This window comes from Populus trichocarpa, chromosome 1, assembly GCF_000002775.5.
Source record: "Populus trichocarpa isolate Nisqually-1 chromosome 1, P.trichocarpa_v4.1, whole genome shotgun sequence".
Lineage (NCBI taxonomy): Eukaryota > Viridiplantae > Streptophyta > Magnoliopsida > Malpighiales > Salicaceae > Populus > Populus trichocarpa.
Window position 1 is genome coordinate 10548604 of NC_037285.2, and position 25785 is coordinate 10574388.

At 35.1% G+C, this 25785-nt stretch overlaps 3 protein-coding genes across 7 annotated transcripts; 1 reads left to right on the top strand and 2 right to left on the bottom strand.

The window, feature by feature from the left end:
* The first annotated feature begins 1199 nt into the window (after positions 1 to 1199).
* LOC18094047 (SH3 domain-containing protein 1) lies at positions 1200 to 6594 on the top strand. Its single transcript, XM_006368198.3, has 10 exons — positions 1200 to 1527; positions 1612 to 1725; positions 1826 to 1895; positions 1987 to 2135; positions 2593 to 2694; positions 2768 to 2968; positions 3623 to 3685; positions 3897 to 4049; positions 5592 to 5666; positions 6180 to 6594. The coding sequence occupies exons 1-10, from the start codon at positions 1468 to 1470 to the stop codon at positions 6303 to 6305; spliced, it is 1113 nt and encodes a 370-aa protein (XP_006368260.1). The 5' UTR covers positions 1200 to 1467; the 3' UTR covers positions 6306 to 6594.
* Positions 6595 to 8391: 1797 nt separating this feature from the next.
* On the bottom strand, positions 8392 to 16737 carry LOC18094049 (LRR receptor-like serine/threonine-protein kinase FEI 1). Of its 4 annotated transcripts, none has more exons than XM_006368203.3 (15): positions 16483 to 16737; positions 16155 to 16241; positions 15425 to 15631; positions 14772 to 14907; positions 14460 to 14531; positions 14277 to 14348; positions 13245 to 13316; positions 12592 to 12663; positions 12404 to 12475; positions 12127 to 12221; positions 11648 to 11815; positions 11209 to 11541; positions 10105 to 10350; positions 9463 to 9596; positions 8392 to 9141 (listed from the first exon to the last, which is right to left on the bottom strand). In XM_006368203.3, the coding sequence occupies exons 3-15, from the start codon at positions 15519 to 15521 to the stop codon at positions 8923 to 8925; spliced, it is 1788 nt and encodes a 595-aa protein (XP_006368265.1). In that variant the 5' UTR covers positions 15522 to 15631; positions 16155 to 16241; positions 16483 to 16737; the 3' UTR covers positions 8392 to 8922. The 4 variants fall into 4 exon arrangements, with proteins under 4 accessions (XP_006368265.1, XP_006368267.1, XP_024455603.1 ...); XM_006368205.3 differs by having other exon boundaries at positions 15425 to 15655; XM_024599835.2 differs by having other exon boundaries at positions 16346 to 16483.
* Positions 16738 to 20995: 4258 nt separating this feature from the next.
* On the bottom strand, positions 20996 to 25352 carry LOC7455765 (eukaryotic translation initiation factor 2 subunit gamma). Of its 2 annotated transcripts, none has more exons than XM_024589860.2 (9): positions 25200 to 25352; positions 24893 to 25053; positions 24736 to 24797; positions 23881 to 23993; positions 23697 to 23799; positions 23062 to 23289; positions 22702 to 22920; positions 22009 to 22269; positions 20996 to 21565 (listed from the first exon to the last, which is right to left on the bottom strand). In XM_024589860.2, exons 2-9 carry the CDS (start codon positions 24996 to 24998, stop codon positions 21263 to 21265), a joined length of 1395 nt encoding a protein of 464 aa, XP_024445628.1. In that variant the 5' UTR covers positions 24999 to 25053; positions 25200 to 25352; the 3' UTR covers positions 20996 to 21262. The 2 variants fall into 2 exon arrangements, with proteins under 2 accessions (XP_024445628.1, XP_024445638.1); XM_024589870.2 differs by having other exon boundaries at positions 24893 to 25056; positions 25200 to 25351.
* Positions 25353 to 25785: the final 433 nt, after the last annotated feature.

Genomic DNA, 25785 nt, shown 5'->3' on the forward strand with positions numbered 1-25785 from the left:
AATATACTATGTTATCCTTTTAAGTTGAAGTATTTAAACCAAAAGGTTTTTTATCCCACATTGAAAAAACATGGTTTTTTTATGGGAACATAATGTGTATATATGAAAGGGCTTCAAACCCCACATTAAAAAGATATTATGTTATCCTTTTAAGTTGAAGTATTTAAACCAAAAGGTTTTTTATCCCACATTGAAAAGACATGGTTTTTTTCATGGGAACATAGTGTATATATATATGAAAGGGCTTCAAACCCCACATTGAAAAAATATTATGTTATCCTTTTAAGTTGAAGTATTTAAACCAAAAGGTTTTTTATCCCACATTGAAAAGACATGGTTTTTTTCATGGGAACATAGTGTATATATATATGAAAGAGTTTCAAACCTCACATTGAAAAAATACTATGTTATCCTTTTAAGTTGAAGTATTTAAACCAAAAGGTTTTTTATCCCACATTGAAAAAACATGACTTTTTTCTTGGGAACATAGAGTATATATACTGATGTGTTTCAAATCCCACATTTGAAAAAAAAAAAAAAAAAAAAAACCGGGTCTCGTCCGGGTTCGCCCGGATCCCGGATCAACCTACCGGGTCGCCCGGGTTTAGCCGGGCTGTTGCCACAGCCGGTCTTTTGTTAAACCCGGACTTGGTCCCAAACCCTCCTCTAACCTAAAGTTTTATTTTAAAAAAAATCTGCCCAGGCAGTCCTTTACACTGATCCGTTCTTGGACATATATATCATTATAATTTTCACATAATTTTAATTTTAAATTTAAATTATAAAAAAAGTCACATAAAATTAATTTATTATATTAAATTTAATAATATTATTAAATAATTTTCTGATCTAAATTTTTCTATCATGTTAAAAAAATTTAATCAAACCCACAATACAGCAGACATGTAATTAGTATACAATAGCAAGAAAACTAAATCACCATTTCTAGAAATTGTTCGTTTAATATTTCTCCTTTGAAAATTTCATTTTCCGCCTCTTCACATTTTCTACCGCGTCAAAGAACCACCCGATCAGCGGAGCAGCCAGCACATGAATGTTCTCCTCCTAACCGACCCAAGTCAAAACGGGTAAAAATTTGAAGTATGTGTTTTACATTGTGATGATTTTTACATTATATTTTTTAAAAAATAAACTTAATTTTTATTTTACTTGCTGTAGGAACAAAACACATTTAATTCTAAATTCGTACCCGACAGACAGTTTCCACTTTCCCCCATTTATCTGTCCTCACCTTTCCCTTTCCCTTTCCGTGTTGCCTGTAAAGCTAACTACAAACAAATCAAAATTCTCTTTCCGCAAAAAACTCACTTTCTTGCTTAATCGCCTCCTCGATTTGAGCAGCCTCTGGCGATCTAAATCTTCTCTCTAACAAAGTTTGGTTTTGTAACTGTTTTAACTGCACAGAATAGAAGTTGTACAGTGAGTAGTTGATAGTTTTTCATTTACATGGAAGCCATAAAAAAGCAAGCTACCAGGCTTAGAGAGCAAGTTGCAAAGCAGCAACAGGTAATTAATTTCAGTTCAGATTCTCTTTTGCTGTTCTTTTTTTATTATTATTTTCAAATTTTGTGTTTGTTTGTTTGTTTGCAGGCAGTGTTGAAGCATTTGGGACATTTTAGTAATGAAGGAATTATTGTTGACGAAGCAGAATTACAATGCTACCAGCATCTTCAAAATCTCTACAATTCAACCAGAGCTGCCAAGGTGCAGTTATTTATTTGATTTGGTTTGGTTTGGTTTTCCTTTTTTTATTGAGGCAAAATTTTGATTTTTTTTGGTGTTTTATTTCACTTTAAAATACCAGCATTTTCAGAAGAATATTGTTCGCGGTGCTGAAGGTTTTGTATCTATAAGTTCGAAGCAAATGGAAATATGTGAGTATGGATTTTGCTTTGTGACTACCTTGTTATGATTTGTTTTCTTTGAGGTTGATATGTGAGATTTTTGGCTTCGGGATTTTCTTAGTGCGAAAGTTGGCTGATGAGTGTTGTAAATACGGAGCTGAGAACCAGAGCGAGAATAATTATGTCGCAAGGACTGTTCTTCAGTTTGGTGCCTCGCATAATTTGATGGAAAATGAGAAGGAAATTTTGCTTGGGGTTCTTAATGATCAGGTAATTTTACTGCCAGTTAGGAATAATCTCAATGCAAACTGAATAGTGGTAGTTTAGGAATGCTTAAGCATATATTCATGCTAATGTAAATGTGTTCCATTTATTATATATTCAGAGATCATTGCTTCTTTTGAATTTTTCTGCCAAGTTCAGATGTCATAAGTAATTGTAGTTCCTGCCTAGAATTAGTTACTCTGCATTGTATAAGTGACCATCCAATTGTTATTTCATCAAGCGTGTTAAATGAAAGCATGAAGAAAAAAATTGTAAGATAGACAAATTGATATGATAGAAACGAGATTATTGTTATTATTAGCTTTTAAGCCCTACATGTATATTGCCAAGAATTAATGATGGGTATCTTGGGATTTTTAGCGTAAGCTGTCATTTAAGAAAAAATAAGGTTTTTCCATCTCCTTTTATGTTCCTAATTGTGTTACAGGATTTCAATATTTAGGTTTCTAAGCCACTTCGGGCTTTAATAACTGGAGCTCCTTTGGAGGATGCTCGCCACTTGACTCACCGTTATGACAAACTCCGTCAAGAGGTTGAAGCCCAGGTAAGCTTTGGTGTCTCATGGGTGTAACAGTTGTAGGAATTGTGGTAGATTCATGGTGATATGTTCTTGGCAGGCAGCTGAAGTATTGAGGCGGCGGTCGAAAACCAGGGATTCTGAAATATCTGCAGAGAGTTGCATGAAGCTTCAAGCTGCAGAGGCAAGGTTGACTGAACTTAAATCTACAGTGATGGCACTTGGGAGAGAAGCAACTGCTGCCATGTCTTCAGTTGAAAATCAACAGCAAGAGATTACTGCTCAGCGGTTGTTTAGTATGGTATTGCATGCTTTTCTTCTTTCTTCCCTGTGTATGGGTGCATTTGTGTGCACAACTCTCTCTGCCTATGATGATCTTTCGGCTTCCGGGACCACGATCTATAGTGGTTGACAACTTTGACCATCTAAACACCTGTTGTGAATGGAGTATAGTTATTCAACAGAATCTTAAAGAAGCATTCATGTGACTGGCGTAGCTAAAGCCAAAAACATTTTATCCATGTTCATGTTCGTTTTGGTTCAGTACTTTTCTCTTGTTGATATGTGACAACATAGGTGTCAAATGGGATAAAGAATTAGGAAAGTTTGGAGGGTTTGGGGAGGGATGTTACCTCATGTACTCCTTGCCTATTTGGGCAAAGGTATTCTTATGGTTCATCTCCCTTTTCAGCAAATTCAATTTGGCACTTGCTTCTGCATATCTCTCTTTGTAGCTAGCCATGTATCCTTCCTTTTACCGTTTCAAAATTTTTCTTGTCCTGATAGAGTTCCCCGCCCATTTTCCTGGTATAAATATCTTGCTTAATTTCACGATTGCAAAGTTAAGAGGGGTTTACTGTATTTAAAATTTGTGCTGTTTTATCAAATTTGGTTTAGGTAAAAGTTATTTCTTTTCTGCACATTGATCTAAAAAAAAAATCAAATCATTTTTCAGGTAGATGCTGAGAGATGTTATCATCAACACGTTCTTACTATTTTGGATAAGCTACATGCAGAGGTTTGTTCTTTGCAACCGTGGACCTGGCATGTTTATGTGCATGTGCACACATATATCACTTATAGTTTTTTGAAAATCATATTCTCTTTATCACTCCATGCATGCTTTCTTCACTTTTCAAGTGCTCAAAACATTACCTTACTATAATCTAATTTTATGTTTGAGATAGATTATGACTGGTGCAATTCCAAAATGTTTATGATTGATGTAGATGATTCTCGAGGAGCAATTAAACGAGTCTGCATTACAGTCGGCGACCACACAGAGAGATGTGATTCTCCCACCTGAACCCAAGAATAACACTTCAAATGGATCTGAAAATCACATGCACCCTAATCATAAGGATGCACTTTACATAGCAAAAGTAAGATGTTTGATCACTTTGAATATCCCACCTCTTCTCTCAAACCCTGCCACACCAGAAAGAAAAAAATAATTAAATATTGTAGAACACTCTTTGATTTCTTCCATCGTATCTCCTCTTGCACAGCTTTTGACTTGAAATATGAGAAAATGCCTACACAGCTCGTGATGTTTGATTCTTGTTTTTCGCTTAAAACTACCTATACATGTCATGATGTTTGATTCCTTTTTTTCTCTTAAAACTATCACACTATATCTTTATTCCTTGTAATGGCATGTGCAAGATTACTTGATCATCTCATTTGCCAATGTGGATGCAGCATTCTCCTGTTCCTTGTACTTGAAATAAAGTTATTAGTTTAATTTCAACTCTTTTTTGATAGAGTTAAAATATTTAACTCTATCAAATATACGGCCAAATATTCATTGGATAGCATTTCACTAGGGGTCCAATACCATGCAAACAGTTTGCTGGTCGACTGCATTACTCCAACAAGTAATTGTTTTTTATGTTGACAATAATTAATTTGTTTGGTCAACTACTCCAACAAAGAATTGTATTTAATGTTGGTAAATAGTTAATTTATTTAATTTAAAAGAGCTGGAAAAGGAAAGAAAACTTTGGCAGTAGTGGAGTGAAGAAGATAGGCCTACTGGCTGCAATACTATAGGTAGTGGCAGTAGCAATGGGTCAATGGTGGTGGAAACAATGGCACTGATCTTTTTATTGTGCACAGTGAGGGTGTCAGTGCCAGTTGGTGATGGAAGCAGTCATGAACTAGTAGTCAAATGAAAAGGAAGTTAAAAGTCGATACTTGGACCTTACTTTTCCAACTATTTGCTCTTTTTTTTCAAGAAGTTTTTGTTTCAAAATGATATTGTGATTTGAAGGTGCATGTTTCTTTTATAAGCAAAAGATAACCTGTTATCTTTCCCCATTAAAATACAACTTTAGTGATATTTTTCTTTGAGAAAAACTTGCATGTACATGAGTTTTTTATTTGTGGGAAGTACATGAGTTTGAAGAGATACTATGCCAAACTTTATCATGGGAAGTACATGAGTTTTTTTTTCTAATTGTGGCCACCATTTTATTTGTGGGTTATAAAAGTTGTATTTACTTAAGTAATAGTAAGGATGCTTGAAGAGCTGGAAGTAAACACGATAACTTAAGGAAAAAGGAAAACCTAAGATTTAATATCTAAAAAGACCTGAAAGTAACAAAGATGCATGAGCGTCAGTAAACTAATTAAACCTGCTACGTGAATGTTAAACAATCATAGTCAGATTAAGAATTTCTTTATGTGGAGCAAAATTGTTCTTCAAACTGTTATTCAAAGGTGTTACCCTTGAAAGCATGTTCTTATCTCACTGATTTATTTGTTTACAACTGTATGCCACACTACCTAAATAAGGATCCACATGTAGTTGTTTACTGTCATGAAATTTTCTACCAGTGCAAAAGATGTTTCATTTCTTAAGATTCACTGCTTTTTTTTGTTATTTTGGTCTCCATTTCATTTTATTTTTTAACTCTTTGCAGGTTATACACCCATTTGATGCTCAAGCAGAAGGGGAGTTAAGTCTATTTATTGATGATTTTGTTGTGGTCCGGAAGGTACTTTCTCTACTGATAATGCCTCCGATGACCTATAGACTGTTCCATTATAGGCCATCTTTGAAAATGATTTTGAATTATTAATCCTACTCATGCATGCATGCATGCATACATACATTAATTATATTAAGCATGCATATTCACATAAATATATAGTTGTATTGTATATTCCTTTACCATAGAGCTCAGCCTGTAAAATGATTGTGCACCAATGCCTGTATGAGCATGGGTGTGGTGCTTGCAGTTGGCAGTTTTGTCTGTTATAAATCTGTGAATTCTTTATCTTTTTGTTGAACACCATCACACACACACAACAAATATATTTATTGTTATATCCTTAGATCAGAAGTCCTTGTCTTCGTCTTTAGTAAATGACTCTGGGGGAGTGTTTTTAATACGCCATTTGAGTTTGCAAATATATGTTTCAGAATAGGCAACTCGAGCTTCAATCTTTTTCCTTTCCCTTTTCCCTCCAACTCCCCTTTCCTAATCTTTTGCTGATAATATCACAAGGTGGCTCCGACAGGGTGGTCAGAAGGAGAATGCAAAGGCAAGGCTGGATGGTTTCCTTCTGCTTACATAGAAAAACATGAAAAAGCACCTGCAAGCAAGATAATGGAAGAAAGCTCAACTCCTTGATCCAAATTATTTATGTACAAAAGCTGTATATGTCTTGTTTATATTATAGTTCAATTCTATGCACCAGTGGTTACAGTATGTTATTGAATGCCGTTCCTTCTGGCGTGGTAGTGTATGTGTGATGAGATTGTGCTCTCCTAACTTAGCCTTCCTTTTCTTTTTCGCATCTTTCTATTTATTGTGTTTACGAAAATAAGGCCAATAAGCAGCTTTTAATGTTGTGTACCTTTTCCCCTCGCAGTAATTTTTGTTGGATAATAAAATGTCCTGGCTATTCTTTTCCTCTCAATTTGTCGTGTTATTTTCTCAAGCAGATGCTGTAGTGATTAGTTACAGTTTGGGTTAAGCAATCCTCTAGATTCCAGCAAGTAATTGCAAGTTTTTGAACTTTTTCAGCCATTGACGAAGCTTAACAAGAAAGATTTTAGTTGCTGCTTTTACCATTCTATTCTGTGTAATCCAGTTAAAGCCAGAAAATTCGACACTTCAAGCAAATTGAGATGATTTTAAATTAAATTAATTGATTAAATATAAATATAAAATGTTTGCTTAATAATATTTTGATTGAATATAAAAAAGGAGACGGTTCAAAGGTTTTAGTACCAGCATGCTCCATAGCTAGTAGAAAACACTAAAACATGTGGTAAAAACATATGCAATATATTGCTATAATGTTTAATTTTTTTATTTATCTTTTCTTTTCTTTTCTTATTTCATCCTTATAGCTCAAACTAATGGCCAATTTAAAAAAACTTTTTTAGAAAAGGAAAGATTTAGAAACAAAAAACTAAAGTGTAAATGACTGAGAAAATAGGTGGCAATTTTAAAATTAGAATAAAAAATTTACTTCGGTTTTTCTACTTTTCAAATAATCAATTTTTGGTCCTTCAGTTTTTCCACATTCTAGTTTTCATCCACAAATTTATTAGTATGTGATTTGAAAGAAAAGAGTGAGGAAAAAAGAGTCATTTTATTCAAGTGTTAAAGAAAAAAAATCTCGATTGATACCAATTTAGATCACAAAAATAATTAAAGGGGGAAAATAAATTAGGGGATGTTTGTTACTTTCGTACGAAAGAAAGAAACAATTTGAAATTTTCATTTATATTTCAATTGTTTGTAGGCAAATGAGGGGTTGGCTTAGTTTACGTTGTCTTTAAGGTTTTTCTGTAGGAGGCTGGATTTTATATCTAAGAAATGTCGCGGGCTGAAAAGTATTACTCCTAATATTCAGATTTATTGGCTCTATGTAGGTTCGACTATTCGACAGCATTTACTATCTGAAAACACTTTAGCATGGGTTGCTGTGGGGTGGGGTAGTGATGTTCTTCCCATTGCCAAAGCGCATGTCCAACGTTGCAGTTGTTTCCCCCAACACTGGAACTAGCTTGTGGGCTGATCTGTGGGTATTTTCTGATTCATTTGTGTAATCGACTCACTTTCCCGTGTTCCTTGGATTCAAATTCAAAGATCTTGTCATTCTTTAATTTAACCATCAATTGTTGTAAAAGGATTGACCATGGCAGTATAATATACGATCCTGTTATGCCCTGGTGATGCAATTGAAGATCAAGACCGGCCATGGTGATTGACCCTTTACCAACTGTGAACGACAGCAGCATGCTGTAATCTGTAGCATACTCTTATTCAGAAGTTTATTCATTTTGCAGGCAATCCCAGCTGCCAAGAGACTTGAAACTAATCAGATCGGGGGCCAAACTAGAGGACCATCCATCTCTAATCCATGAATGGATAGAGATCCGCTTACAAGCTGCAAGAGCACTGCCTTTCAAACAGGAGGTAATCCCTGGTGCAACTCCCTCCGACATTGGTGTCCCAAAAGAGCTCGCCAAATGTAAGCCGAAACTGGGAACGAATCTTATTGCTGAAGTACATCCACCTGATATCTTTGACTAGGTGTGAGTTCTTGGAGCCATTGTCCATGCGACATTGTCAGATTCTAAGAAATAAGAGGATAATGGAAGAGGAAAAACCAGCACTAAGATTGAAGGCATTGACAGGAAAAATAAAAACAATTAAGAGTGAAGTCTTGCATGGTGGATATAGCGATTAGCGAAATGCTAAATTCACTCAAGGAACTGACTGATTATTATTGCAATGAAACATATTTTACAAAAATGGTGAAAACATGAATCCTTTTTGCAAAGGCAAGATGATATTCTCAATTTTATACAAATTTCATATACACTTGAAATTTGGGTGAACAAATGCAGGATGGGGACTACAACATGAGACGGGAAAAGGAGAGGGCTAAAAAATAGAAATACAACTTCTGATGAATAAATGGCCCATACCACAAGTCGAAACTCCATTGTCATAGAGACAAGTCTTTTTGCACACCCATGCAAGATGAGGACATGAAAATTCCAGCCGATGAGTAATCAATTTGGTACCAAGAGAACCAGATGAAATCGTGTGTTCCTCTATTAGTGAGTTGTGATACTTCTGCAGAAAAAATGAACGAATAAAATGAAGATACAAAACCGCTGCAGATTCTAAGCCCTCTTTCATGCTTGTGCATTGCTTCTTTATTTTTTCCAGAAGCTGCAGTAATGGATGTGAACTCAAACATGTCTTCACTGTCACTAAAAGGGTTTCAATCAGAGTTGGAATCATAAAAGTCACTTGGGCATGGGGTCATGACCTCAGATTCAAGTACTTGAACCACCCTGTGCATGGTGGGTCTATCCTCTGGGCTCGAAGAAACACATTGGGTGGCAACTGAAAGCAGGGCATCAAGGCTTTCTACCTGCACCCCCTCACAGTTAGGATCAACAATTTCTCGTGGTCTATTCTCCGTGATTAAAAAATTTAACTGCAAGACAGAAAAAATAGTCAGAAACCAGCTTGTATACTCCATTAAATATGACACTTCCACATACATTTCCTTTAAGCTTTACCCGGTGGAATTAGATGTGCGCCACTAGGCAATCATGGAAAGAAATAGATATAAACTAGAGACCAGTCCGTTCATAGAAAGAGATCATATACATGCAATTAACATCTTCTAGTCACATTTTTTACTCATAGTGAAAGCCCCTCTTAATTTATATCATGACATAGAATAATGCTAAATTCATCAAGGAAGAATAAAGGAGATTAGCCCAACTGGGACAAATTTCATCAAGAAACATACCCAACCAACAATATTCAGGCCCTTCTCGATGTATGATGCATCTGTTGGCCGCTTTCCACTTAGCACTTCAAGCACCAGGACCCCAAAACTATAAACATCAGTCTTTTCAGTTGCCCTGCCACTTTGCATGTATTCTGCCAAAGGAATCAGACAGGCTCGTCATAAATAATAATGGAATGATAATGTGAAAGCAATCATGATATTACAAATGCAGAGATCAGCCAGCCAAAGAACCATCATAACTCGTTAAATCATAACCTAAAGAGATTAACAGCTACCTTGGACGCTAAACATCTTCTGTGAAACATTGCAAGTCAAGGTATACTATTAGGATACAGTCTTCAACCATAGTACAGGTAACAAGCCTTGTCAAAGAGATATAAAAGGGTATTCCATTTATTGCACTTAGCATAGATATTCCTCTTTCTATTCTGGAGTTTTTTTTTTTTTTTTTTCCATCAGAGCAAATAGCATATCCTAAGAAAAAGGTAAAGCCATTTTCAAAACCCAATTTACAAGTTAAGTGGAAAAAACTTAAGGTTGTATGTGTGACTTTGTGAGTGAAACATATTTCTAAAATGTCCATTCCAACCAGTTTGGTCAAATCAGTAGCACAAATTCCAGTAAATGTGCATTGCTTACCAGGAGCTAGATAACCAAATGTTCCAGCAACAATTGTAGTAATATGTGATTCTTCATCACCTAACAATTTGGCAAGTCCAAAATCAGTCACTCGAGCCTCCAAGTTGCCATCAAGCAAAATGTTGCTTGACTTTATGTCACGGTGGATGATCCTAGGGGAACAATCATGATGCAAGTAGGCCAGTCCTTTTGCTGCCCCCAAAATAACGGTCAGCCGTGCATCCCAATCCAGTTGCTCAGATCTTTCTGTACAATCAATGAAAAATAAGTAATGTTCCTTGTTTAATCCGTAAACATGAAACTTGATAGATAGAATGGTACGCCTCAATGAAAGGCTAAGAATAAAAAAATAAAAAATGAAAGGAGAAGGTCCACAACAAAAATAGCAAATTTATAACCAATGTTATAAAAATCAAAACTTCATTCTAGACTGGAGGCATCTCTGTCACTGCTCATGCCAATGGGTAGGATTTCTTTTTATTGTCCAAAAACCATCCGCATAAAAAAAAAAAAAAACAGAAAATAGATGGCACTACATTGTCTTATGAAAAAGTGTCCGCACATCAAACTTTTAGGCCTTCCTAACATCTAAACTAAATGAAAACAAAAACATAAATCTTACCATGGAGTGCTTCGTCAAGGCTGCCACCAGATAGGAAATCATATATCAACAATTTTGACGTGGGAGAATTGCAATAACCTCGTAAATTAACAAGGTAGCGGTGTTTTATGCTTCCAAGAATTTCAAGCTCCGAAAACATGTTTTAATCCGTAAACATGAAACTTGATAGATAGAATGGTACGCCTCAATGAAAGGCTAAGAATAAAAAAATAAAAAATGAAAGGAGAAGGTCCACAACAAAAATAGCAAATTTATAACCAATGTTATAAAAATCAAAACTTCATTCTAGACTGGAGGCATCTCTGTCACTGCTCATGCCAATGGGTAGGATTTCTTTTTATTGTCCAAAAACCATCCGCATAAAAAAAAAAAAAAACAGAAAATAGATGGCACTACATTGTCTTATGAAAAAGTGTCCGCACATCAAACTTTTAGGCCTTCCTAACATCTAAACTAAATGAAAACAAAAACATAAATCTTACCATGGAGTGCTTCGTCAAGGCTGCCACCAGATAGGAAATCATATATCAACAATTTTGACGTGGGAGAATTGCAATAACCTCGTAAATTAACAAGGTAGCGGTGTTTTATGCTTCCAAGAATTTCAAGCTCCCTCTCAAAGAAACGATTAAAACCCTCATCCATCTTTACAATTCTCTTCAAGGCAAATATACTGCCATCATCCATTTCAAGCTTGTACACGGTTCCAAAACCTCCAGAGCCTATGACATGTTCCTCAGTCAAAGTCTCTAATTTTTTTATGATGTCTTTTGAAGAGTACGGCAAGTCCCCATGAAACATTACGATCGATGCACCTGGTGCAACAAGAAAAATAACATGAGGTGCTGAGTTTAAGAACTTATTAGAAGTTTATCCAATTAAAAAACAGTTTGGACAGATAACTCAAGTTGAGAACATTACCTCCACTAACATCCATTGCAATACTGTTACTTCCATTTTTACCAAACTTCTTATATAGAAAGCATCCCCAAAAACACATTAGTGCCACAAGAAGCAGTGCACCAATGGTTGCTGAAGTGCTGATAAGCAATCCACCAGAGTATTTTTTCTTTCCTCCTTGATTTTGGCCTGCAAGCAAAGAATAGTTTTAAGCAACCATAAAGTATATGAGATCAGGAAATGATCGGTGTTGTTAAAAAATTAGGTTCTCTCTTAACAATTCAATTCAGTTTCTATGGTAACTTCAACTACTTCCAGGAGTCAGATTCTAGTAATGAGAACGGTGGGAGTTTTAAGTATGTGTTATGCTGTAAGAATACAAGTAGTAAATCTATTATCATCCTAAATGTTGATACTGTATTACATCCAGCATGGCAGACATTGTACCTGGTAAAATGAAATATTGGAGAATTGTATATGTGATAAGACTGCTAGATTACCTGAAGGAGACTGCCCATCAGTTCTGGGCCCTCCACTGTCATCTTTGCAAGTTCTTTCAATCTGCTTTCCACACAAATCACGATTTCCAGTGAACCTACAAGATATAATGTTTCAGTTTATTGATTAAGAATCTTCTTTGGCTTCTGAGGAGTAAATTTGTAAAATAGTAGAATTTGATTTTAGCTGCCGCTCATCAAGGCACACCTGAGTTACTATATCACAGTGGCTGATGCAAAATCAATTAAATATAACACATATTGGGCAAGTTGGACTTACGAGTTATCTGCAAAGTTGATGAGCACACCATCAGATGGTATCGGCCCGACCAGAAAATTGTTCGACACATTGCTTCAATTTAACATTGTGATCATAATAAATATCAGATGTAAATGTATCAATTTCAATTTCATGGTAACATCATTCTATAAAAAATAACTCAATTCAAAGCAAATGAGGCTACTCACAAAGTTACGAGTTTATTTAACCTTCCAAGAGATGCAGGGATTGAACCGCTGAGAGAGTTACTTGAGATATCCCTGTAGAAATACCTAATCAGTTTCATTTGTCTAGCATGATGATCGCATCTAGAACTAGTATTTGTCATTTAAAGCACATTAGTGAGCACAAGTGCCTGTCAATATTCTTCAAAGACCTTTTTCTCATATACAATAGCTCAGAATTAAGTGGAGGCTTCAGTGTTTATTTTGTCATTACTTTCATTCTTTTTCAATAAAGGTGTGGCATAGATCCTTTCACTTCTGAAAAGACACAAACAGAAGTAATTTGGTGTTAACCATGGAACTTGAATCCTCATCTATCTTGCAGTAGGAAGAAGCCAATTGGTGGAGATGTATACATTTCTACAATAGACACAACAAATTGAGCATTGAAGGCCTACAGCAACCCTATCATATCCCTTGAGAAACTTGCTCAAGCCCAGGTGAATAACATCTAAATTGTTTTTGGAAAAGGTTTGTAATGTGTCACTAATGGGTATACATATATGACAAAAGGAGTTTCAGTACTCATAGAAAAAGATTGTGGAACTACATTTGTTTAAGTTGAAAACAAAATAACATGCATACAACTGAAATTTATCATGAGGAAAACAACTCACAGATTTTGAAGTGCAGTTAGGTTTCCCATTTCGCTTGGAATTGGTCCACTTAAGTAGTTGCCTTGCAAGAATCTGTAGAGAACAGACATTAATAATTTACTTCCAGTCCAATTATAAATGTGTGCGGATAGGACACCCATACAGATGTTGAAATTAGATTTTAAGGTGGCAACTCTAAACCTAATTTGAATGGAAATATATCATGAATTTCTAAAAACAAGAGGGAGCAAATGCTGTAGTTATCGCACAAGCCATAATTTCTAACACCCATTCTTTTTTTAGCAAGTGAAAGTGAAATAGAACTACAAATTTAGGCACCATGGGGTCATGGGGTAGCAGCAATTTACAGGAAAACAGCAACTGAGCTACATAAGCTACACATTACAGAAAATAGTTACCGACATGAAAAGAAATCCTTCATTGTTAAGATGCCTGAATTGTAAACTCAAATGAAAGGCAATATGCCAACATGATCTCTCTAGTGTTTATAATTCCAAACTTCTAAGAGAAGCTGAATTAATTGTTTAGATTATGAGGTGGCTCTTGGACCATGTGCAAGGGTTAAAAAATTTGTTCCCAGTATGCAATCCTCTATGACCAGAGATAGTGTTACTCGTCTGGGCCATCAGACATTTATCTGGTAGGTTTTTGCAACTTTTCTTCACTGGCAAAATATAAGGTTGGTTGCAGTTAAAATATAATTCACAAGGTGCAAAGTAAGTTCAGAATGCTTTACTCCATTCTGAATGAGTAATTTTCAATCATCATCACTATATTCAAAAGCAGAAACTCAAAGCTTTTTCTGTGGGAGAGAAAATCCTTTTCAGTAAAAATCCTTGTATTCATGTTGTCCATCATCAGTAATGCTAAATTATACAAAGGAAAATATAAATAATCAGTCCTACTAGTGCGTTCTGCTTGTATTCAACCAGTAGAATGGCAACAGCATTATTCAAAAGGATAAAAAGAAAATGTAGGACAACATGAAGTGATGATGATAAAAAAATTATTATTAGATTTAGATGCACTTACATTCCCTGCAACTCTGTGCAATTTCCCAACTCTGAAGGAATTGTTCCATAGAAGCTGTTGTTGTATAGAGCTCTGCAACACATCATTCATATTAAAACATATAAGAAAAATAGCACCTTGCCTTTAATACAGAAAACAACAGACAATTTTCAATAAAAATAAAAAATTCCTGAAAATACATACAGAATTTTCAAGTGCGCTAACTTCCCAAGGTCAGGTGATATGGGTCCACTTAATTTATGGTTCTTCAGACTCCTGGAAGATAATGGATAAACAATCAACAAAATGTTGAATGCACTTCATATTGCATTCTGAACTAACAGATTTGAGTGAAATAAATAAATAAGAGAGAGAGAGAGAGATGCCCAAATGAAGAGAAAAAACATGTAGGCTATTTAAAGGTCCACAGCTCCATACTTATTTACAGGGAGCAAACTGATTATGGGCAGAAAAGAGAAAACAAGTGTGAGATTTGGATATCATTTGTGAACTCACAAATATATTACTCTCTTGGTTTTCAGATCACATGTCACTCCCCTCCAATTACATGGATCAGCATCCTCTGGCCTCCACAAAGGAAGAATACCATCTGAGCTGACAATTGCATTCCTGAAGCTCCAAAGTGCTTCACCTACAAAAACAAAAAAAATGAATTTCAAAATTCTAATATATCACAAGTGCACTTGAGTATGCATACTCCTATAGACACTAACAAACATAACTAAGGCAAAATGATTCTAGAAGGTAAGCAAGTTCGTGTTTCTTGAAAAATTACAGGCTACTCAAACATTGATGTTGGGAAGAAACACCTACTCCACCCTATCCACAGAAGAACTTGGTGGTCCACCTGTAGGGTGCTTACAATCATCAAACATCCCTCATCGTTATATTTCTAATCAAACTAAATTTCACATTTCATAAAACAAGTCTTGACATGAAAGAAAAATCACGCCAGGTTTGTGTTCAGATTAATGAAATTCAAATGCGAGACTGGACAACTCATAACTCACAATAAATAAAAAAACCAAGTATTTCTTTCAAAGTAAATGGACTGGACCATAGATTTCTTTGTAGCGGCTTTGCTACTTTGACATAGCTTATGATTAAGTTGAAATAGCACATATGCATAATCCCAAATACCACCGTACCATCAGGACTGATAGCTCCACTTTTGTTTATGAGAATATATAGCAGTAGAATGTAAAGAAGCCAGGGCCTTAGACATCTCATTGGATAGATGGCCATGACAGAACTGATCAAGCATAATATAGCAGCTATAAATCATCTGATAGACCAAGCTCCAGAATGCTTTGCTTGTAACATATGGTTATCTGGTTGATTACGCCGTATAGCAGCTGCAGAGACAAGGAAAAGATTGCCTGAAAAATATGAGAGAGCAACAATTAAAACTGCAATGAACAAACCATGCCTCTGCAAACAGAACAACCAAATTGCATTGCAAACAAAATTCATTAGCCTAAAACACAGACATCTGTAGCACGCATGAACATGCTAGAAACATGGATAAAGCATTTAAGAAGAGTTATATCCACAACCGTTCACTGATAGAGTTTCCACAACTCCCAGCGCAATAGAACCTAATCTCTCTCTGCTAGCAGCACTGCCATTTGAAATGCACACTCATAATGAAATAAACTTCTTTTCTTTGATGGGCTATAAAAAAAATCAGTAAAATGTAGAACTTCATCATAAACAGGTTAAGTAATAAGCTAGAAAATTCGCAACAAACTGCCAAGAAAACATGGAAAAAAAAAACAATCTTTATGGATAACTATACACACAAGAAACGAGCTTCTAAGCAATGAATCCATGAAAAAATCGAAAAAAAGAAGTGGACCTCAAAATCGCAAACTTTACCAGACATCAAAGTTTTAAGCTGAACAGGTCAAATCTTTAACAAAAGTTGGCTCCTTTATTGAGTGTCATCCATCCAGCTCAAACAACCTGAAAGCAATCCCATTTCAAGAATAGAAGGATCTTAGGAACAAGACACTGTTATGTAACTATCTTAGTTTATAAGCTTTGGACCAAAAAGGTTTGTTAATTACCGTTTTACACAGCTAAAAACACTAAAAATGAAAACTTTGCTATGAGGCCTAAATTGAAATGGGAAAAACACAAGAACCCACAAGATATTTTGTGAAGTAGAACAAAATTGAAGTGGCAAAAACACAAACAGGCACACCTTAGATTTGATCTGGTGAATAATAATGAGAAGAAGAAGAAGAATAATGTAGACTGTGAGCTGTCAAGTGAGACCATAAGCAAACAAAACAAAACACAAATATATAAAACCCGATAACTAAAAAACGCCTCTCTCGCTCTCTCGCTCTCTCTCTAGGAGATGTGTGTGATTGTATTGTAGAGTTAGAGAAAGAGGTTTTTTTTTTGTTGATTTCTGGAGAGAGAAAGAAGGGATGTGTGTGTGTGTGTGTGTGTGTGTTTAGTGAAAGCGGAATAGATGCTCGGAATTAAGAGGAACATTTAGCTCAGCCAATCAGAGTGGAGTGGATTTGCACGTGTGACGTCGACCTTCCATACGTGCCAACCGACGCTCGTTTTCATTTCATTTCCTTTCCTTCTCCTTTTCTTTTTTCTTTTATTAATTAGTTTTTTCATTTCTTTCTAAAACAGAAATAAATTCGGTACAAAATAAGTGTTGTTAATTAATTAGGATTAAGAAAAAAACAAAAATTGCTCATATGTCGCCTGCAAGAGAAAACACTATAGGTTTAACAGTGTTTCTTCTTTTCTTTTTGTACATGAGGTGTGGATTTAAAAAATTAGGTTCCAAAGTTTTTTTTTTTTTCCCCCTTTAGTTTTGATATTTTTATTTTTAATTTAAAATTTTATTTTGTTCATGTTTCACGACTTGATACGAGAAGATGAAAGAGAATGTCGCTGAAATATAATGGAGAAAAAAAAAAGTGATCAATTGACTACAACTTATCAATAAAAAAAAATAATCTTAGTGTTAGTGAGTTTCATTTAATAAAAAGAGTTTTGTTGATATGTTTTTTAACTTTTATCTTGTTGAAAAAAGTAGATCAGGGCTTGAAAATTATATTTGATCGGATGAATTTATGTTTTTTTAATTAATTAAAGGTTGATTGGATGTTAGATATGGGAGGTTTTTGTGTGTGTGTTTTTGGTATTTTTAGATGAAAAAAATGGCTGTAAATAGATTTTTTATCAAATGAAACGATGTACAGTCGCTGCCTTGCCACTACATACGATATGCGATTTGCTTTGTTTTTCTGAAGCAAATGATGCTTATTTAAAATAAAAGAAAATTATGGACAAGAGAATGAGTCTGGCATTATAGGCCCACACACGCCTGATCTCTTTTTGTTGGGGCCTTAATAGCTTTTTCTAAAAAAAAATCATTATATTTTAATTAAATTTCATCAAAATTAATCAATCAAAAATATATTAAGGATATTGTATTATTAAATATCATTTAATTTTTAGTTAGTTTTTGAATAAGATTATGGTATATTGTTTTTATAATATTGGCAAACCTTTTTTTTACACCCCTTCATGATTTTTTTCCCTTAAATTTTATTTAATGGCTTTCTTTCACATGTCTATTTTTATGATTGTATAGTTCGGTAAAAAAGATAAATTTTAGAAAAAAAAGTTATTCTTTCTTCCTATAAACATGCTTGAGAAAATAGATTAGATTCCATTTGGATTTTTTTTTTGATTGATTTTTATTTTTTAACTTATTTTTTGGTGTTAAAGGGTTGGTATGTGGTTTATAGTGTTTTTAGATGAACATAGGTTGAGGATAGATTTTTAGGTCAACAAACTCTAATCCAATCTTTTGGTCACCACAATGGTGATCAAATTTGGGGTAGCAACCTAGAAGGTGACAAATTGCATGTCACTGCATGCAACCATCACCTATTTAATTAAAAAAAAAGAGGATGATGCATTGTCTACTTTTGAGAAAAAAAAACTAGGCACGGGCCTAGGCTTCTAGGCCTGAGCACATGACCTTGGGCAATTAATACTTGATTTTATTTTAATTTATTTTCATTAATTGTTTTTATTAAATTATCTTTGTTTTTAAATAGTGATTGGATTTTTTATATATTTTTTTAGTTGCTCAAACAAACTTTCTGGCACTTTGATCCTTTATTTTTTTAGCATTAATTTTTTTAATTATATAATTAAATAAAAAATAATTTTTTTAAAAAAATATTAAACTTAATGGAGTTTATGACTCGAGTTACGAGTTTAGCACATCAATCTAAATCAACCTAATATATCATTGTGATATATATTTTTTTAAATATCATTTTAGTTTTTTTAAAACCAAATTATAGTTTTTATTGGTAATTTGAGTCGACTTTGAATAAAAATAGCTCGTAAACAATTTAATTTAAAATATAAGTTCAAACAAAAAATTAAACAGGTTCTAAAGTCAACATAATATACCAAGATTAATAATATTGTCAGGAATTCTCCAAAGACCTCCAATTTTTTTTCCTCCAACCCTATATTGCGGGCAGCTACCTAGTTGTCCTCTACGATTGGATGGCGAAATAAACATTCATGATATTGATAGAACTGATTTTTTTTTTTAAAAGAATAAATAACTTAGATTATCATACCAAAGAGTCATCATATTCTAAATAGCTTTTAGGCATGCCCTTGTCCTTAAAGCTGGAATATGAATTGTTCACATGTTTTTTTGCAACAAGAGATTATTTTTTTCATGCTAAAAATATAACCCTCACCCATTTCCTAGTCACGTACTCAAGACGAACAGAAAACCCGTGACAATGGGAAAAAAAAGAGTCTCAGATTCATTCATGAAAGGTGGACGCAATTCTATTAATAGAGAGATAGTAATAATCCTTTCTCAGATTCATTCATGAAAGGTGGACGCAATTCTATTAATAGAGAGATAGTAATAATGCATAGGGCATAGGCCCGTTTAGGATAACGTGAATAAAAAAAATCTTTAAGATTAATATAGGTATCCGGACCGTCTTACACGTACCTCGACTGATTTTACGGACCCTGAAATTAATAATAGTATAAGTTTCTAGTGACCCTGAGATTTATGAGACTCAAACTGGTGACCTCTAGAGTGTAAAACAATGCCTGAAAAATTAAGTTGCACCAATTTAGAGTTAAAAAAAAAAGGTACTAACTTTAATAACACCATCAAATAACTTATTTTCTTTGTCCCTAAATTTACATTGCGTACTGAAATGAAACTAAAAAGAAAAAGAAAAAACTTTCATGCAACAATGCAGCCGAATATCAGACAGAATAGTTTGATGCCCGAATTGATAAATTCATGGAAAATTTATTTGAAGTAATTACTCAATAGCCTGCTCTAACATGAAATGATTATTTGTTCACCTCTAAAATCATTTCAGGGTGCACTTGAAACGGTCCCGTGTCTAGTCCACGGCATCAAGATCAAGGGGGTGGATGTAGGGATAATGGGGGGTGCCCGGCCCTCCGGGGCTCCACACGCCACTCCACCGTACACACAGACAGCAGCCATTATTGCTGAACTCTGAATGACGATGATATCCTTGTTTGACGAAGCTTAACGACCGGGACCTCCTGCGATTACCAGAGGTGCTGAAGGGTGAAAAGGGTCTGCGGAACTTACAACGGTCACTAAAGCAAGTTTTTAGTTGTCATCAAACACTTATTAGAACACAGCAGATGCTACCACCACTCACTGAGTGAAATGGGTCCCTTGAGACTCGAGTATTTGATTCTTCTTTGCCTTATCTGGTGGTCGTGATGAACGCATGAGATCCCTTTTTAGTGTTCCTCAATCATGAAATGCATCATCTTTCTTGAACAACGGTGAACTCCTCCAAGTCTGAGTCAGCCCCTTTTCACATGGAATTAGATCATCTTTGTTTTGCTTTTTTGAAAGCTTTTTTAGATGTTCGATGTCTGGAAAAAAATATTATTTTAATAGAGGATGGATGAAATCGTTAGGTAGGCTCAATCATGCCTCGTAGTGGAAGATACCCCTACTGGTTTGAGCTTCATTTACAATTTAAGATTCTGAATGACATCTCCCATCCCATTGGGGATGGAAATGGAGGACGTATGAGATAGGAGATTCATTGTCATACTGCTTAAAATGGATTTTTTTTTAACAAATAACAGCACAGTAAAAGTAAAAATTTTGAAAAGTATTTTACCAAGTAATATTCGTTAATATGATCACACTTTAAAAATCTAAAAAAAATTTCATCCTATATTACTTCACCAATTACATACTTTATCCGCATAAAATTCCTAAACAATCAAATGAAAAAAAATCACAGAACAGGGCTTTTTTTTGGAACTAACACGCAAAAGCTGAACTGAGTAGGAACAATTCTTTTAACACAAAGTGCTTGATTGATACACGATTTATACTGAGTTAAGTATGCTACTTTTTCCTGATTTGTTGACTGTCAGTGACACAACTATTGTAATTGGCAAATTCATCAAACTGAGCTTAAATTTCCAATCTGTTCAAGAGGCATCATGAATCTGGAAAATACAGATGTTAAATGCATTGAAGTCTATAAACCAAATTTCGTATGTTTTTCATGGCCAGATTACCTTGACCTTGCCAAAGCAAACAAATCATGCCTAAAGCCATAATATCATTCTCCAAAACTGTAAAAAAGAAAAAAAAAGAGCATGACAAAACAGAGAATAAATTCTCGATAAACATTGTATTTTCATCTTTACTCCTTGAGAACCCGCCAGAATAATATAATTCAACAAGACTCGTGCAAAAAAATTGGAATATTAAGGAAAAAACAGAACACGGACAATGATAGGCGCCATTCAGATCATGTTTTTTCTTCTGCACTGGAAAAAAAAAAGATCCATTCAACTGCCTACCTTCCCACATATTAGATAAAAGCCTTTCTTATGCTGTTTTCACTCTGATTTTCTCTAGCTGTCTACCTGTTTAAAAACACTCAGAGGGGGCAAGGTGGGACTTCGATGGTGGTTCCGGCTTGAATCATACCCCACCCAATGAGACGCCAGTGCTTCTCCACTCGGCGACTCAATGCGATCTTCTCACCCTTGCTGGTGCAGACTGGAGAAGTAAGTTGTAGTTTTGCCAAATCATTCTTCACAGCAAGAACTCGAGCACCAGATGACATGGACCCAATGTTCAACATAAGAATCTCTCCCTTGGTCAGCTTCGAAACCTTTCCCTGCTTCTCTGAGCCCTTTGTCCTGACACCAATAAGCCGTCTCAAAAGAAAGAAATTCACCTGCACAAAGAAAAGAAAGGCACAACATTAGTACCAGAGGCGTGCAAGAATCCTGCATCACAATATGAAGAACCCATAAATCTCTGCCCCTATAGAGAAAAGGGCACTTATTGAAACCAATGACAAAGCAACTTGCATAGAGAAGCATGTTTAATTCAAGATAGTTTATAAGCCATATATAAAAAGCATCATCACATGCACATTGGAATGCGAACAGGGTGTCTACTATTTCCTGTCTACACCAAAAATGAAACTCCACTCAGCTGCACTGAATTCAACCCAACAGGGAGAACTTTGCACATGTCGCGCAAAACACATACTCAAATATAAATATAGACAGGACTTGCTCATTTATGACTTGGATATGGAAAGCAGTTTGAATGCAAAAAGTATTTAATGAAAGTATAAAACTACAAAACATTATTATTGATTCAGCTCCATACCTCAAGCTCACCAAAAACTTCAGGGAGTGAGCCAACATCACCAAGAACTTGACCCACAAGTCTATCAGCACGTGTCAAAGTGGGGTCCATGGTTGTGCCAACACCAATTAGACCTCCAGGCACGGCAAATTGTAGCTCATTCTGCTCGGCATATAATGACACTATTCTAGTATATATTGGGGTGCACTTCATGTTCCCAGCCTCGTCCTTAACAATGATCCCAGGACGGACCTCAATAAATTGATTGACCTTCAAAACACCCTGCATGGACAAGATAGACCAAAATAATGATACTCGTACATCACAGATTCTCAGCACGACTAATTCATGAATCTCTCTCTCTGGACCACAACATCTTCATGGAAAAAGCAAACTTTAATAGCTAAATCAAGGGCTCACGAGTGCCAAGGCCTAAAGTTAATTCTCATTGTCAGTCCACAAGGCTTCAAATAAGTAACACTCAGACCCCATAAACCTTAGCATGCAGTCAGAATTGTTACAAACCAAGCATTTCTCCATTTACACTGGCTATTATTACCCTGATGTGGAAAATGGGCCAGAATTGAATTGAATTGAATGAGAAAAAATGCATGGAAACTCTGCACAAATTAACCAAGATCTTGCACCAAGTATAGACACAACTAAGAAAAAAAATGCACGCCAATATTAACCAAACACATGTTAAAAACATACCCTGAGGATGCTTCCACCAGCCACACCACCTCTTATCTCATCAACCTCGTATCCAGGTTTGTTGACATCAAAAGATCGAATAACAATCATGTTAGGTGGTGAGGTAAAGTTCCTCTCCGGAATTGGGATCTTTTTAACAATATACTCACACACAACATCTATGTTATACTTTAGCTGAGCAGAAATTGGCACAACTGGTGCACCATCAGCAACAGTTCCCTGAAAAGAAAAAGATGAAAAGAATTAGTAGGGTGTGGGTCTCCCGTTTGCTTTTTGGAGAAAAAGAGCATCATCAGGAAAAAGAACATACAATGCATGTACACTCAACTAACAAGATGTGTAAAAATAGCACGGGCAAACCTGAATAAATTTCTGAATAGCCTCGTGCTGGTTGATGGCTGCATTTTCCTGAATAAGATCCACTTTATTTTGAAGAATTATAATATGTTGGAGACGCATAATTTCAACAGCAGCAAGATGTTCAGAAGTCTGTGGTTGGGGGCAGCTCTCATTTGCAGCTATGAGCAGCAATGCACCATCCATAATTGCTGCTCCATTAAGCATTGTAGCCATAAGAATGTCATGACCCTACAGGAGAGCACAAAAAATGTAATGTGGATGGTCTAGTCACAAAAAGCATAGAAGTACACTAATAATCTGCAGCTAAGACATTTTATTCAGCAATGCCAGTTAAGAAGAGGCCTTGATTACCCAACGTTTTCTTGCTAATATCTAAGCAGTCCAATGGGAATAAAAAACAATCAACCAATACCATAATTCATTTAACGTGTGAGAAACTTGGAGGAAGGCACATTTGGGTCCAAACCTTTAATGTGTTACAATCAACATATGAAAAGTACATACAGTGCATAAACCATAATTAAATAGAGACCTGGTTCAACCACTTACTAGGTAGCCTTACTGGGTGACAATCAAAATATGAAAAGTCAGCATGGTGAAAAAGCATAATTAAATACAGCACCTGGACCCCTTACCGGGCAATCAACAAAAGAGACATGTCTCAGCAAATTCATCCTGCAGTTTTGAAACCCTTCTACATCACACATAGGATTATCTTCCTTTCCACTTCCATATGCCCTACGAGAACAGTTCTTACATTAAAGGCAAAAGGCCAATATTTAACCTAAATAGTAATGCTTCACCTATGCATTTACTCACTTGTAGCACTTAGGCCGAGGGCACCGCTCATCTTCACACTTGTATATCTTTGCGTTTGCATATCCAAGCTTTATTGTAATATTACGCTCCAACTCATTTTTAAAACGAACCGTCTGCACACGAATAGAAAACCACCAAATTAGCACCCCTCAAACCTGTACAATTCATAATTATAACAAATTGAAAATGATCTGCCTGATTGTTATGTATGGATAGATCAAAATACAAGTTTCCATAATCATAACCACGGAACAACATTTGGCAAAAACTTGTGCTAGTAAGGTAACTACTCTGTGGAACCATGATTAAAAAGAAAACAACTAGCTTAGCTACATGTGATAATATAACATATTGTGGGGGAGGATTGCCTGTCATGATGGAGGTAAAACTCCCTTTATCAGAGCAAGGATCAATTTCTAAACGCACCTAATCCAGCAACACTTCAATACTTGATAGTTAGTAGTAGTGTTATATATTGCAGGAATATGAATGCTCAGTGGATTAAGCAGCAAGGTCATTTTGCATTATATGAATTAAACTCATTTCATATCCTATTTACACTGGGAATAAAGGGGGTTAGAGAGGGAGAGGGAAGACTTACTTATTTGATGGGCCTCCATTGTGTTAAAAAAAGAGAGGGAAAGAAAGAAAAAGGAATTGAGATCACTGAAAAATTGTTTTCCAATTCACCGGCTCACATAACTATCCCTATTGCAAAAATTTATAACCTTCTTCTTCTTCTTCTGTTTTTTTTTTGGCCTTTCATTCCCCAAAGTAAATACCACATAATATAACCATAAGAGACTGCTGATAGGAAACAGATATAAAAATTAAAGGCAAAACCATCTAAATCACCTGAACACCGGAAATTGCTTTGACGACAGTAGACTTCCCATGTGCCACATGACCAATAGTACCTACAAATAATTAACACCAAAAACTATCAGTTTCGACGAACACGGTCAACAACTAAGCTACTGAAAGGAAATTCCAAAATCAAAAACAAAAAAACCTATATTAATGGTTGCCTGCCGCGATATAACTTCAGGAGAGAGTGGATGCAACGTTGTCACGTCCAGTTTACTTAAATCTTGTTCCATCAAACCTTTCCGCGCCATCTTGACTCTTCCTCTGCTTCAACTGGTTACTTCTCAAACGAGTCGAAAACCTCTCCTGCTAAACAGACCGATAAACTGAATTAAAATGTCAATTGACAACAACAAAAAAACGAATATACACAGAGTCGATTCGATTGAGATATTGATAGTTGAAGATCGTAAAAACTAATGATTGACAGAGATTAAAGGAAGATTGCGTACCGGCAGCGCTGTTTGCTTGGAAGAGAGAGCACGCGGCGGTGTAGATAGCTAGGGTTTCAGTGTGCGAGTGAGGAGGGATAAAGAGTAAAGACGATATTTTTATTTTTATTATTTGGGGTTTAAGTGAGATGGTTTGTTGTTATTTTTGGAATTGACTAGGCAGTTGATATTAAAAAATAATTTTAATTATAAACTGAAAAGTTGTTAATAAATGTTATACAGATAAATATTATAAACATTTATTAACATTACGGAAAAGTTGAAAAAAATATAAATCCGAGATATATAATTTTGCACTATAAGGGATGAACCTAATTAGATTTAAAACTTTATTTTCTAAAACCAACTTTTTATTTAATTAAACATTGATAAAAATAAAATAAAATTAAAAAAATATATTATATAAAGTTGCACGAAAACATATACTAATATTAAAAATATATATTATATTTTTATTTAAAAATCAAGTGAAAATAAAATTATATGGTGCATGAAGAATTTATGTTAAAAGGTAGTTTATCAATATAATTGAAAATATAGTTTTATTTTTTTTTAAGCAATGCCTAGAACACCTTTTCTATCTTCA

Coding starts and splice junctions, on each gene's coding strand:
- LOC7455765 (XM_024589860.2), bottom strand. CDS start 24,998: ATGGCGCGGAAAGGTTTGATGGAACAAGATTTAAGTAAACTGGACGTG. Junction 22,921..23,061: donor CTATTCAGAAATTTATTCAG/GTTTGCCCGTGC, acceptor TTTTCTTTTCAG/GGAACTGTTGCTGATGGTGC. Junction 22,270..22,701: donor CTGGTGGAAGCATCCTCAGG/GTATGTTTTTAA, acceptor TTGTCCATGCAG/GGTGTTTTGAAGGTCAATCA.
- LOC18094049 (XM_006368203.3), bottom strand. CDS start 15,521: ATGGCCATCTATCCAATGAGATGTCTAAGGCCCTGGCTTCTTTACATT. Junction 14,532..14,771: donor ACCAAGAGAGTAATATATTT/GTGAGTTCACAA, acceptor ATTATCTTCCAG/GAGTCTGAAGAACCATAAAT. Junction 12,476..12,591: donor TTAAATAAACTCGTAACTTT/GTGAGTAGCCTC, acceptor GTTAAATTGAAG/CAATGTGTCGAACAATTTTC.
- LOC18094047 (XM_006368198.3), top strand. CDS start 1,468: ATGGAAGCCATAAAAAAGCAAGCTACCAGGCTTAGAGAGCAAGTTGCA. Junction 2,136..2,592: donor TTGGGGTTCTTAATGATCAG/GTAATTTTACTG, acceptor TTCAATATTTAG/GTTTCTAAGCCACTTCGGGC. Junction 4,050..5,591: donor ATGCACTTTACATAGCAAAA/GTAAGATGTTTG, acceptor AACTCTTTGCAG/GTTATACACCCATTTGATGC.